Source organism: Zeus faber (assembly GCF_960531495.2).
Source record: "Zeus faber genome assembly, chromosome: 1".
Lineage (NCBI taxonomy): Eukaryota > Metazoa > Chordata > Actinopteri > Zeiformes > Zeidae > Zeus > Zeus faber.
Window position 1 is genome coordinate 37,971,770 of NC_137193.1, and position 14,690 is coordinate 37,986,459.

A 14,690-nucleotide genomic window follows, 5' to 3' on the forward strand; every position below is an offset into this window, starting at 1 on the left:
TGTCAGTATTCACTACCCTAGCGTTTGCAATTGCCACGCCTCCTTACCGTGAAATAACACCGATCCTCACTTATCGAACAATTCGCTTAACGACCTGGTCCTCGGAACGGAACTTGGTCCGTTAAGTGAGCTGTACCTGAAGTTCTGTTTTGAATTGCAGTTTAAGTTGTTGTTTGATACTTGTCAACAATATCTTTTATGCCTTATGTAAAGCCCTGAGAATTGTCCTTATATATAAAAATGTTCTGTATTATTAAACATATTAAACGTTTACAACCTAAAGCTGCCGGCTGGAAACGCCCCTGCGGTGCCCCCCACACCCGATGGATTGATGGCGTCAGTAGGGACCTACACCAAATGGACCAGTCGCTTGTTGAAGCCGAGTCCGTAGCACTGGACCGACCCAAATGAAGAAGATTGGTGAAACTGATTGGCTCTACGCATGGTGTCGCCCCCGTCGCCAATCAAGAGACCTGATGATGATGATGATAATTATTAAACGTGCCTTGTCTTGCCTTTGGGGAAAATTGAAACAAAGATTTAGAGCAAAATCCCAACTATTCTTTTTGTTACGTTTTTCCTGAAATGGAAATGAGCTGTTCTCTGAGGCCTCCGGGACATTCACTGTGGTTCATCTTTATTCTCTGAACCTTGCTGTCGCTGGGTGGCTTGATTAGTGTTGAAGCGGAAATTAGCGCAGTGAGCAGCATCTTCATCTTCATCTTCATCACACAAACAGAGGAAGATGCAGATCGCTGAGGCGGTCAGCCAATGAGTTGGGGACATGAAGCAAGCTGGGGGCGAGGCCTGGGGGCGGGGCAACTGTCACTCAACCCATCCGCGGGGTTCACAGTAGCATGGAAGTAATGTAAAGTACAAGATGTACAATATGTGCAAAATGTACGACTGTGTGAATGAGTGAGATGTGAATAAGCTGCAGCCTCAGAACGTCTCTATTATGTTACACAGTTCCTTCCATAACGAGTCAGCTCAGTCGTGGATGGAGAAGGATCGTTGCATTTTGACACATCTTTAAGCCTGTAATGTTTATTTTGCATTTAAAGCATCCTAACTGGGAGCAGTGGGAGGACAGGGTTCGGCACAGTTCAGGCTCTGGAACCAGTGCCTTGCTCAAGGGCAATGGCAGCAGTGGTATAATATACATGTGCATATTCTATATCTTCTATATTGTCTTTTCAATAGCTGAGCTTTTTTAATATCAACTGTCTGTAGATCTGATAGTGTACAACTACGCACCAGCCCATAAATTCCTGGTACATGAAATGCATGAATCTGCCAAACAACCAGATTCAGGTTGTTATTCCGATGTCCTTTGGTGTGGGAGGAAAGATGAGATCTGCTCTGAAAGTGTCATCTCTCTGCTCAGTGCTCAGCATCCTAAAAGCTGCCATCTGCAGAGACTGAGGCTGGGGAGAAAGGAGGCGGATGTGGGGAGTCTAAGGCATTAAAGCAGTTCTGCTCCAAGACCTTTATTAAAACCATTTCACCCAAAGCAGCTGAATGATGCCGCTGGGTTTAGAAGTCCAAGTCATGGGCGTGATTTATTTTCCCATAATAACATATTCTTTTAACAAGTCAAGTCAAGGGCCCTACATGCACACACATTGAAGCGCCAGAGAAACTGACAGGCTTAATGTGCAATCGATTACAACATCTTTATCGTTGATGGAGAGAAAATATATTTTTGATTAAGATTGAATTTTTTTATGTAATAAGTGGTCCAGCAACGTGATCTTAATTAATCTTTAACCAGACATCCGGGGTCATGAGGTCTCACTGTATTTAAAAATTCTGGATATATATATACAATTTTTAAACAGTTTTGGCAGCACAATGAACTCATAGAAATAAATTGCTTCATGTGCCCTTAACATGATTAAATGATCTAAAATCGAAATAAATAAATAAAAAATATACATTTATTCAGATCACATGTGTTGATGCTCTGTTGCAAATTTGAAGTGAATCAAAAATCTTGAAGATGGTCCAAAAATATGGGTTAGGGCCAGTCAATTGTCACAATGGAGACAATGTCCCTTTTAATGTGGTTTAATGGCGCTTAATTCATATATTAATACAAAATGTTCCCTTCTCACCGCTCTACTTTGGGTCATATTAAGTCATACCTCCTCCAGCTTCTGGTGTCATTTTTATTTTATCATTCTTTTTTTTGCCATACTGCCATATTGTAAGATTACTGCTCCCTATCTGAGAACATGTTCAGCCTAAGTGAATTGATCAAAATGAAAAAAATCGATGAGGGTTATCTATGCTTTTTATTCTCATCAGTCGTGCCCTGCAGCTGGGTGGACACTGGACCATGGCTAAAGGTGTTTTGGAATCTCCATCCTCACCTGTATCTCCTGAACAGCTCGTCACTCTCCTTGAAGCCGTTGTTCAGCAGCATGTTGATGCCGCTCAGCGCCAGCTCCGCATCGTCCTCCAGCTCCTTCTGCTGCCCCGGGCCCGCCATGGTGGGATGCTGTGATTCGGCCTCCTCCACCGCTCCTTCCTTCAGGGAGAGGCCGCTATGGGCGCCAATGCGTTGAACGCCGACGGATCCCAAACATGCTTTTCCCCCTCGAACCCGAAGCGAGAGCCGTTCTGCTCCGATCAGACATCCACCGGTGTCCTTTGGGGATGTTTCTGGGTCCGAGGAGCCATTCGCCGGCTTCCTTCCGCCACAGACGCTCGTTAGCGATGTGAGACTCGTGAACGATTCGTTCGTAGCGAGCGAATGTTTTAATGACGCGGGAGTCTGGAGTCACTCCAGCAAAAATCGGAACTCACAAACTGAAAATAAGCACTGGACGATTCCACCAAAACAAATCTTTTTTTGATGATGATTGTCTGTCTGTCTGTCTGTCTGGCTGGTTGGCTTACCGGCTGGCTGGCTGGCTGGCTGGCTGCCTCGGTCTGCCTGTCTATCGATCTATCTATGTATCTATTCCTGTGAGAATTCCATTCATACCTCAAACCCAACGGACTCTTCTGGCTCCCGTTGATCAGTCGCAGGAACCCTTCCTCGCTCGCCACGCATTACACCAACTGAACTAAACAAATCGCGAGTGGGAAAATCCAACTGATCTTTTTAGTGAGTGACTCGTCGAGAGCCAAATCTCAAATCAGAGCCGAGCCTTCCTCCGCAGCCACTCGCGTCTCCTCCTGCTGCATCCACTGAATTACATAAGAAGAAGGAGGATGCCTGCATCCAGACCAAAAAAACAAACAAACAGCTCTCATGCAGCTCCAGTGGAAGGGATGTTTGCCATAATGCACAGAGGGACTCTGCGGCTGCTTCTGTCTGGATCCTGGAGGATTAAAGGTGCATTCTGTCTAAAAACTGTTGCTTCCATCCAGGTTATTATCCTGTTAAAACACACTCTGTCGGTCTGCAGGTTCGTCCTTTCGCTTCAAGGATCAACCAATAAGAGCAGCAGAGCATCCCATTACCACCCTCCCGCCTAATCACCATCCTCCCACCAGGACCACCCCATCACCATCCTGCCCCCTTCCAACACCACCCTGCCTCCCATCACCATCCTCCCGCCACAACCATCCCTTCACCATGGTTTCATCACTCTCCCTTCCATCACCCTCCCTCCCATCACCATCCTCCCACCACCACCATCCCATCACCATCCTTTCATCACTCTCCCTTCCATCACCCTCCCGCTCATCACCATCCTCCCACCACCATCCTCCCACCACCATCCTCCTATCATCCTCCCATCACCATTCTCCCTCCTTCCATCACCATTCTCCCATCACCATCCTCTCTCCTACCATCACCATCCTCCCTCCTTCCATCACCATCCTCCCATCACCTTCCCTTCCAGCTCCCTCCCTCCCATCCTCACCTTCCCATCACCATCCTCCCACCAGGGCCATCCCATCACCATCCTCCCATCACCTTCCCTTCCATAACCCTCCCTCCCATCACCATCCTCCCATCACAATCCTCCCATCATCTTCCCATCACCATTCTCCCTCCGTCCATCACCATCCTCCCTCCTTCCATCACCACCCTCCCTCCCATCACCATCCTCCCCCCAGGACCATCCCATCACCATTCTCCCACCAGTACCATGCCATCACCATCCTAAAATCACCCTCCCTTCCATCACCCTCCTCCCATCACCATTAATTATAACCATTGCTGCTGTAACACTGCAAACTACACCAATGTGGGATAGATAAAGGATTATCTTATCTTAACCAACAGATCACTTTGACACAAGAACACAAAACGAAGAACCCAAAAAGAGACAATAAATAACTCAAACATTATAAACCAAAAACGAATGCATTCCTGCTGTTGTTATGCATCATATCTGCTCTCCGCGACATCACAAAAATATATTTTTAAACAATTATTTACCAATTAATATTGATCAGTTTAATTGCTTTGTGATAAAATCTATTAACAAAGCAGAAACTACAGCTCTGAAAACAAACACTCATCATTAATACGAGTATAATCATGTTCTATGAATAACTTGTAGTAATTCACCAAACATGAATTCATGTAACATGAATTAATTCAATTCATGTGAATGTCTAACTGATACAAACTACTCGCTGTTGTTCTGAAAAAAAACAAGCCCTCCCATTTTCTCTGGGGAGGATGTGATTACGGATTTGGTGTGAAGCATGCCTTAGTGTCCAATCCAAAACAAATGATTCTACGCTCTTTCTTTGTTTCTTTCCAGAAGTTTCTGTTTCTCACCTTGTTTTCCTTCAGAAACACATCCAAGCGGCTCCTTTCTCCTCCAGCGTGGAAGAGAATCCCTGTCGAAGCTCCAAGGTCAGAGTGAAGGGAGAGGTTAACTACGAGAGACAGATACAGCCTGTAAACCTGATTCTAAGGTCCAAAGAAAAACCCTGCGCTTCTTGCACAACTTGCAGAATGCAAATTTGTCGATACAGAGGTATATGTTTGCTGTTAATTTTTGTTTATTGCCAAAATTCTGTGTAATATCTTTTTTTGTTAAAACATGTTATGCTTAAATTGAATGTTTATCACCAGGTTTACTGTACATTACCAATTAATTTCTTATCTCTTTGTTTATCTTTCTGGTTCACTGTTGTGTGTTTATTTGATTAGTTATTGTGTATGAACAAATTGTTCCGTTTATTTTTTGGTTAATTTTATTTTTTTTTATTGTTATTTTTATTGTTACTTTTTTGGTTATATTTGTTGTTTATCATAAGGTTTTGTGTATATTAGCATATTCTTCATTGTGTACAGCTAACTGTCAGGATTTTGTTGTATATTGTATTTTTTTTATTGTTTTCCATTTACAGTATTGCCATTTTCTTTTTTATATTTTTATTCTATTGCTTTATTATTATTATTTACTTTTCTTATTGAGCTGCTGTGAGGCTTAAATTACAGTATCTATCAGATCAATAAGCACAAAAAGGAATGTGACTGGGAGGAGTGAAGAGGATTAATGGAGAATTTATTGAAAGTGGAGAGTGGAGAAAGTGCTCAGGTTATGGTTCAAACTACACACACACACACATACACACACACACACACACACGAGTTTCTGTGTGAACTGTGTCAGAGCTTTCAAAGTCAATCATTCAAACTTTATTGATATCATATATCACACATGTAAAACATTTCATAACTGGAATTGAAAACATAATTTACATTATATGTGGAACAGGTACAAGTAGGGAAATAAAAAATTGAAAAAAAAGTTTAACACCACCAGTCATTATGGTGAAAGAAGATGTTGATTTGAAGTAAAATTACAAAAAAGGTTGTTATTAATATAAATTTAAAAAACTCAACTCAAAAATCAATTTCAGTGATAAAAACCTTTGATAAAAAGACATAATATTACATAAAATGTAATGGTATGTGTAGAAATTATACCGTGCTGCTTGCACTCACTGAAAAACATTACAGAACGAAGAAATAAAAAAAACAGGCTGGTGAGCAGAAGAACCTGATATAGATTTAATGAATAACCCCCTCAATAATATCCAGCCTGTAGTATAAAAGATCAGATCAGATTCAGAGCACAGGGAAGAGGGCGTAGCTGGCGATGCCGCAGGCGTTGCTCCCGTCTCGGACCAGTCGCATGTAGCCCCCCTCTCCCCAGCCGGACCCCCAGCTGAGAGGGAAACAACATGTCAATAAATAAATTCAAATAATAATTTAAATGTTGAGAAAACATTTATACTCGAGTTTCCTTCTTTTCTCAGATTTCTGCACAAAAGCTAAGTGACTGGAAGGAGGGAAGAGGATTAAGGGAGAATATATTGGAGGTGTAAAGGTTACATTACGTTTAATATTATTTTATACTGCTCAATATTTTATACTGTTCTCCTCCATACCTGTTCTTGATGATCCAGTAGTCCTGACCTCCTTCAGAACCAAAACCCACCAGGAGAACAGCGTGGCTCAGATTACTGGGGTTGCAGCTGGGCTCCTCATATATACCTATGGGGGAGATTTTAATACAATGACAACAACTGGCATGAACACATATGATGTCATGCAAAGTAAGACAGACAAATAAATAGACAGACAGACAGACAGACAGACAGACAGACAGACAGACAGACAGACAGACAGACCGATAGACCGATAGACCGATAGACAGATAGTGGTACACATCAAAAAATAAGCAAACCTCTCAATCAACAATTCACAATAAAAAAAAAAGAGCTTGAGCACTATGTTATTTGGTAATTCCGACATCATTATGATCCAAATAATCTCCTGTTGGTCGTATATATGTTGTTAATTATTATTATTATATATATTATTATAGAATAAAAATCTACCTGAGCTGTAGAACAGGAAGCTGGAATGATCTGCATCTATGGCAATCGTGATTGGTCCGATGGTTGCCACGGCATCAGCCAGCGCCTGCTCATCTCCTTTGGGGATGAAGCGGTACTCCCTGACGTGGGCGACGGACAGGCTGCTGTCGTAGAAGCAGGGCTGGGTGTCCTGCACAGGGTGGGCAAAGGGTGGGTACATCACATATATACAGTAGTTCAGTACAGCATAGTATCCAGTATAACATCCTACTTGTGGTACTATAACTTCTCTCACAAATACTGGAATACTTTTTGAACAATTTGTAAACCTAGCACTGCTTTGTACACATCTGTAATTCCCCTGTAGAAACAAAAAGTGGCATCTGACCTAATCTGATTTGATTTAATATAATCCAATCTAATATTCTCTGATGTGATCTAATCCAATCTAATGTGGTCTCATTTTATGTCATATAATATGCTCTGATGCAATTTAATATAATAGAATGGAATCTTATTATATCTGATTTTATCTGTTCTTGTTATTTATTTAATCTTACTATATACAGTACTTAATTCAAAAAGTGATTTCAGAAATTTTGAGTCTCCAAAGTCATTTAAATCGCATTTGAAAACTAAACAGCCACATTAGACAAATAAGATCAGCAGAAGAATATTAAAATCACACTGGTACCTATGGAGAGAGATATTTATGAATGCTTGTATGATCTGGATCATGAGGACCAGGCCTTACCACAGAGGTGTAAGGGTATGTGGCCGAGGCCTGGAGCCCGTTGTGGACCACATAGTCGTAGGCGTTGGCCATCCAGGCTCCACTGCAGCCGAACGTCCCGTAGGCTCTGGAGCAGTCCACCAGGTTCTGCTCACTCAGCGATACCAGCTGACCCGACTGCTTGAACATCTGAGCCTCGATGGCTCCCGTGGTGCTGAATGCCCAGCATGAGCCACAGTACCCCTGCAAATAATAATAATTCATTTCAGAATTAAAGAAAAATCTATTAAACACTGAAATAGCCAGGTGTTTAGCTCCTTATTATACAATAACAATAATTAATATAGCTGCAGGCAGCAATACACAGGCTTCAGTTTATTCATGTGAGGTATGTATTACAGTTTCCGAAGATCGGGACTCCAGGACTCTATCCGAACGTGTCAGAGCAGACGTCACTTAAAATCGCAGGGCTCTGCGCCCGTGGCTGGGTTGGATCGCATGCTTCGACACGGCGGGGCTGCATAGAGCGCCGGCAGGTGCCTTCCGAGGCCCCTAGGAGGCTGCTTGCTGTCTTGGGTGTGGCTAGGGTGTGGGAGGCTGGCGGCCTTTGCTCCCATTGGAGGCTTCTTTGCGGCGAGTGCCCCGGGTGCCAGGGGTGGTGGAGGGCCCACATATCTGGCAGCCTGAAATCTAGGTGCCCTGTGCAGCACATTTGGGTACGTGGATGGGCTTGTGGCTGGATGGGGCGTCCAGCCAGTTGTGGTGTGAGGGGCCTCACCCTTGTGCAGGGCGCTGGTGGGCTTGGGGCATCCGTCTTGTACCTGCACATGCGGGTGGATTGAATGTGTGCACCTCAGGGGTGCAGGGTCTCCTCGCTCACCCTGGGACTGGACATGCTAGTCGGGGCTGGGCTTGGGTTTTGCTCCGCTGGCTTCCCGCTTCTCTGGGGGGTGGGGGGTCTTGTGTGGCTGCAAGGAATGGTGCTGCTGGGTTTCCTGCAGCCGTGGAGTGTCTGCAAGGAGTGGCTTCGGGGCCTTTCCCGCTGACTGAGGCACTACGATATAATACCGACCTTATACACCAGAACCAATAGGGACAAGTCCCGTAAACTCACCGGTGAACACTTAACACGCACACCTATCACACACACACGCACACACACACACACACACACACACACACACACACACATATCACACACACATACACACACAGGCGGTCTCATCACAGGCACACACACACCACCAGCTCCCGCTTTGAACACACCCCCAACACTCTCGTGGTTACATCCCTCACTTTACCTTCCTCATTTACTGCTATAACGTCCATAATAACAATATATGTTGTCGTCCAAAGTGTTTATTTCTATGTTTTTCCCTGTACATGTTGTTTGGTTCTTTGTTTATTTGTCTCACCTATGGTGTTTATCCCCCTGTTGGAGTAGTGATCAGTTGTTTAAAGACCAAAACATGGTAAGATCGTTCTCAAAAGAGGGGGATTGGTGGCGGTTCTGTGTAAAAAAAAAAAGCTGTGCTCATTTCATTGTACAGGTCGTCCACAGGACAGAACTATTGCAGCAGTTCTTGATGATTAAAGAATGAATAAAAAGTGGCATAATGGGTTGAGAAGTTAAAAAATGCTCTCCTTTTACGGGGATGGGGGCCACGCGGGGCTTGGGTCGGGAGGAGGGCGAGTTAGAGTTCAAATTAGCATTAGAAGAACACCTGTCGTGTCAACCAGGCGCCTCATCCCTGCTGTGCACTGCCGACCAGAGAGCGCCGCGGCTGGGGAGAGAGCGGAGAAAGCAGAGACACTCGTGCTGTACGATTGGCTGTTTGTGTCACATGGTTGTTTCTCTGCGCTGTACAATTGGCTGTTTGTGTCACATGGTTGTTTCTTTGCTCTGAACGTTTGGCTAATCGACTTAATAATAATGAAAATAATAATAATAACAATAAATATAGCTGCAGGCAGAAATACACGGGGTCCGGTATATCGGGTTGGGTGCGTTTTATAGTTTCCTGGGTTCTCTGAAAGGCAGCACGATTTTCCAAGTTGAAGGCGGCATGGGCATCACAGTACGCAAATCATTCTGCACTTCCGATACATATGCAACGACTTTTCACTAATTCCTGCTCCAAATGGGAATCGCCGTGGATCAAACTTGAACCGCAAGATTTCTGAAAAGCCCCAGTTCCAACGAGACCTCAACCATGTCCGTGGATTCAGCAGTTGCTGTGAATCAAACACTTTTAGCCAGAAAAATACCAAGGGAAAAATAATTATAAAACAGAACAAAAACAATATGGTTCCAGCTCTGCGGGCTGGAACCCTAATAATACATTCAGTACTTACAAAAAATCTTTCATAACTACAAAAATCATACTCAAATAGGAATTTGTTTTAGGAATTTTTATTTTAGTATTAAATCACATTTAATACTTAAATATCTGGGCCTTTAGCTTCAGCAGAAATCACAATAACCTTTTGAATGAAAAAAAAACCATTTATTTTAAAGTGATTATCTCGTAGTTATCATAATTTTAATATTGGCGTTCAGCTCCTGAAGTGCTAAATTCCCAGCATAAATAAAAAGAAGTGTTTTTCTCCCTTATCTAAAATACTAACTACATTACCTGGTCTTTGACCTCGGTGACATAGCCCATGGCCCTGTAGTCCACAGCCACTACCCCCAACCTCTCAGCGTTCTGACGCAGTTTTCGGGGTGAAGCATTCTTCCCTCTCTTCACAAACTGGGAGTTTATCATCGCACCTTGCAAAACATGGTACTCCTGTCTGGTCTGGAAGCACAGGACAGAGACATTTCATATTTTACATTCCCTTACAGTTAGTTAAAACAAATAAACCATTTAATTGTGTGTTATTAGTCATTACCAGGTCTCCATATTTATTCATGGCCATGGAGAAGAGCTTGGTTCCGAAGTAGAAGCCCTGGTTGTTGTCGTCGATCAGCCTGGAGTTCTCCTCCCAGATAGTCTTGCGCTGCACGTCCTCCTGCTCCACAACACAAGATTAAAACGTTTAAACACCTCTGTGGAGCTAATGCATGGATTTACAAGAGTGCAAATAAAAATGAATGCTTGCATTATAATCTGTAATCAATCAATAAACTAAACAAAACTACCACCAATAACCACTAATATTGTGTATGTCTCCCTCCTGAGCCCATGGGCGCCCATGACCCTGTCCCCGGTTGACCGGTTGTCCTTCCTTAGAACACTTTTGGTAGGTACTAATCACTGCATACTGGGAACACACCACAAGACCTGCCATTTTGGAGATGCTATCCTCTATCCATCACTATTTGGCCCTTGTCAATGTGGTTACTTGATAACGCGGCATACCTTAAAACGGCATATACGCCACATTCCAAATCATTATGCAAATTTTTCTCTGATTTTCCTAAATAATCGATGCACATAACAGTCAGTATCATTTTCAAGTTATCAACCGTTAGGGAATAATTCAAATGTTATTCAACAAACCTCCCAATGATAACAGTATTTTTTTCAAAAATAAAAAACTCAAAATGCACTGTTCAAAATTATTATGCACAACAGAGTTTCAAAACATTTTATAGGTTGTAAAGAACTGAAAATGGTCATTTGTTGAATTTGCAGCATTAGGAGGTCATATTTACTGAAATCAAAAGCTATTTCAATCAAAAACATCTCAACAGGCCATTATATCCATTGAACTTATGAGATTTTGGAGAGTTCCTGCTTGAATTTCTTTGCAGGAAGTCAGAATAGCCTCCCAGAGCTGCTGTTTTGATGCAAACTGCCTCCAACCTCATAGATCTTTTGCTTGAGGATGCTCCAAAGGTTCTCAATAGGGTTGAGGTCAGTGGAGGATGGGGCCACACCATGAGTTTCTCTCCTTTTATGCCCATAGCAGCCAATGACACAGAGGTATTCTTTGCAGCATGAGATGGTGCATTGTCATGCATGAAGATGATTTTACTACGGAAGGCACGCTTCTTCTTTTTGTACCATGGAAGAAAGTGGTCACTCAGAAACTCTATATACTTTGCCGAGGTCATTTTCACTTCACTTCACGTCATTTTCAGGGACCCTAAAGGGGCCTACCAGCTCTCTCCCCATAATTCCAGCACAACACTTGACTCCACCACCTCCTTGCTGACGTCACAGCCTTGTTGGGACATGGTGGCCATCCACCAACCATCCACTACTCCATCCATCTGGACCATCCAGGGTTGCACAGCACTCATAATTAAACAAGACTGTTTGAAAATTAGTCTTCATGAATTTCTGGGCCCACTGCAACCGTTTCTGCTTGTGAGCATTGGTTAGGGGGGGCCCAATAGTAGGTTTATGCACAACTTCAAGCCTCTGGAGGATCCTACACCTTGAGGTTCGCAGGACTCCAGAGGCACCAGCAGCTTCAAATACCTGTTTGCTGCTTTGTAATGGCATTTTAGCAGCTGCTCTCTTCATCCCATGAATTTGTCTGGCAGAAACCTTCCTCATTATGCCTTTATCTGCACAAACCTGTCTGTGCTCTGAAACAGCCACAAATCTCTTCACAGTACGATGATCACGCTTAAGTTTTCATGAAATATCTAATGTTTTCATACCTTGTCCGAGGCATTGCACTATTTGACGCTTTTCGACAACAGAGAGATACTTTTTCTTTCCCATATTGCTTGAAACCTGTGGCCTGCTTAATAATGTTGAACGTCCTTCTTAAGTAGTTTTCCTTTAATTGGGCTCACCTGGCAAAGTAATTATCACAGGTGTCTGAGATTGATTTCAATGATCCAAAGAGCCCTGAGACACAATAGCATCCATGGGTTTAATTGAAAAACAAAAAATGTAATGTTTATGACACTTAAATGCAGTTTGCATAATAATTTGGAACACGGTGTACATGTATGTTACATCCCTACTTGCCATCGTTCTTGGATCATGCAGTACGGACACAAAAGAAAGGGATGGTGCCTCCAAAGGTTTTAGAACTTCCTGCGGTGTGAGGATGCCTTCTGTGACCGATTATAGTTTTTGGGGTTTCGTAAAACGCAGCTTAATTATAGTTTTCTGAGTTTCCTGATGTAATGCAGCCTGCTCCTGAAACTAGTAAAATTGTTTCAACGTTCTTCTACTTCTGGAAAAATTACAATAGTTTTTCGCTAATTTGTGCTCCAAATGTACATCAACATTGATCAAACTTGAACGACGAGACGTCTGAAACGTACTGATTCAACCATGTCTGTGCGTACTGCGATTGTTGTATTCCAGATACTTTAAGCCCAAAAAACACCAAGCAGATAAAACAAAAAAAAATCCCAGCAATAACGACAGTTTAATGAAAATTACCTGTTCGTCATAGGAAATGCTGTGGATGGATTTCCACGCCTGCCACTCGGTTGGAGCCTCTTCTTCGGACTCTGTGGAGACCTGAAGCCCAGAGAGAAGAAGGGAGAGGATGCCCAGCACTATTGGACAGGGGGAGAAAGGGGGAGGAGGCAGGGGGAAGGGGAGGTAGGGGGAGGCAGGAGGAGATAGGATGATACAGGGGGAGGTAGAGAGAGGCAGAGGGAGGCACTGTGAGTTCTCAGTTCAGTTTTCAGTTCAGTTTTTGCAGTATATAAAGTTTTAGAGTAATTATCAATTAATTAAATAACATTATTTAGTTAATTGATAATAAGATAAGATTTAGGCATAGTAAATCTTTATACTTATTGTATTCTACGAACTAGCTTACTAACTATTTACACATGAATTCTAACATATATTAATAGTTTGATATATAGACCAACATATTTATAAGATGGGAAATGTATACAATAAAATAAATGTTCTAATCTAATCTTATCTTTAGCCCTACTACATTTCGATCATTTGTATCAGAAATATATCCATGTAATATTAATGAACCCCCGTCAATGTAAATAATATTACATTTCACTGCATATATGTATGGAAGTATGTATATGTATGTGACAAATAAAAAATCTTGAATCTTGAATCTTGAATCTTGAATAAAACAATTACTTTGTGTGTTACTGTTGCAATGGAACTAAGTATTTAAAGTTGACGTTGAAGTTATTGAAAAGCGGGACAAAAGTGTATTTTAAAATATTTTACATATTTTGGCATAATCTGTGAATAAATACAGCAATACACAGCACCTGAACACTGTTTCTTACTGTGTAACATAATCTTCTGACAGTCAGTGTCTCATGAAATAAAACGTGCACTTACCTGCAGGGCTGGTGCGCGGTTTGGTCCCCATGGTGAGAGACAGAGACAGAGAGAGAGGGAGAAAGGATAGAAGAGAGAGAGAGAGAGAGAGAGAGAGAGAGAGAGAGAGAGAGAGAGAGAGAGAGAAAGAGAGAGAGAGGGAGCAAGAGAGAGAGAGCGAGAGGGAGGACTGGAGTTTTATATCCTCTCTCAGTCTGCACTCTATCCTTTCCTTTAAGGAATCCCAAAGTCAACAACTTTGACCGACCAACGCTTATTCCTCTATGATTATTTACTGCAAAATAAAAACTGCTGCGTCTCAAATCCTTAATTTGCACCTGACACACCTGAGCTGACATCAACATCCTTAAATCCACCAGGGTGGAGACACAGGGCGCGGACAATGCCGTTTATTATTATTATTATTATTATTATTATTATTATTATTATTATCATTATTATTATTATTATTATCATTATTATTGTCATTTGTTAATTTATTAATTTATTAATTTATTCATTTCTTTTTCTTTTTTTTTATTAGGGGTTCATCTTGTAGGGATGGTCCCCTATTGTCACTGCTCAGATTATTTTTATTTTTATTCTCCTTGGCACTTTTCAGACTAAAACTGTCTGGAACAGGACAACCACTGCGGCTATGGACACAGTTGAGGTGTCATTAGAACTGGGACATCATAGACATCTGGTGGTTCAAGTTTCATCCAAATCAGGAATTAGTGAAAAAAATGACTACATTTTAACAGAAGTAGCCGAACCTTCCTGTGTCACGACACACCAACTTTAAAAAAATTCCTTATAAATGTACAGGTTGTGGTTCAGAATGTCCATTGGCATCGTGCGTGGTGTAGTCCATCGCTCTGTAGTGGTTAGAGAATACAAACTAGGCATGTGTGTGTTTGTGTATT

At 42.2% G+C, this 14,690-nt stretch overlaps 1 protein-coding gene across 1 annotated transcript; it reads right to left on the reverse strand.

Moving 5' to 3' along the window:
- Positions 1 to 6,052: 6,052 nt before the first annotated feature.
- Positions 6,053 to 10,462, reverse strand: cts12 (cathepsin 12; the record flags this gene model as incomplete). The annotated part of the gene is made up of 6 exons (XM_080018608.1): positions 6,053 to 6,152; positions 6,376 to 6,481; positions 6,829 to 6,997; positions 7,562 to 7,783; positions 10,177 to 10,341; positions 10,436 to 10,462. The coding sequence occupies 6 exons, from the start codon at positions 10,460 to 10,462 to the stop codon at positions 6,053 to 6,055; spliced, it is 789 nt and encodes a 262-aa protein (XP_079874734.1).
- Positions 10,463 to 14,690: the final 4,228 nt, after the last annotated feature.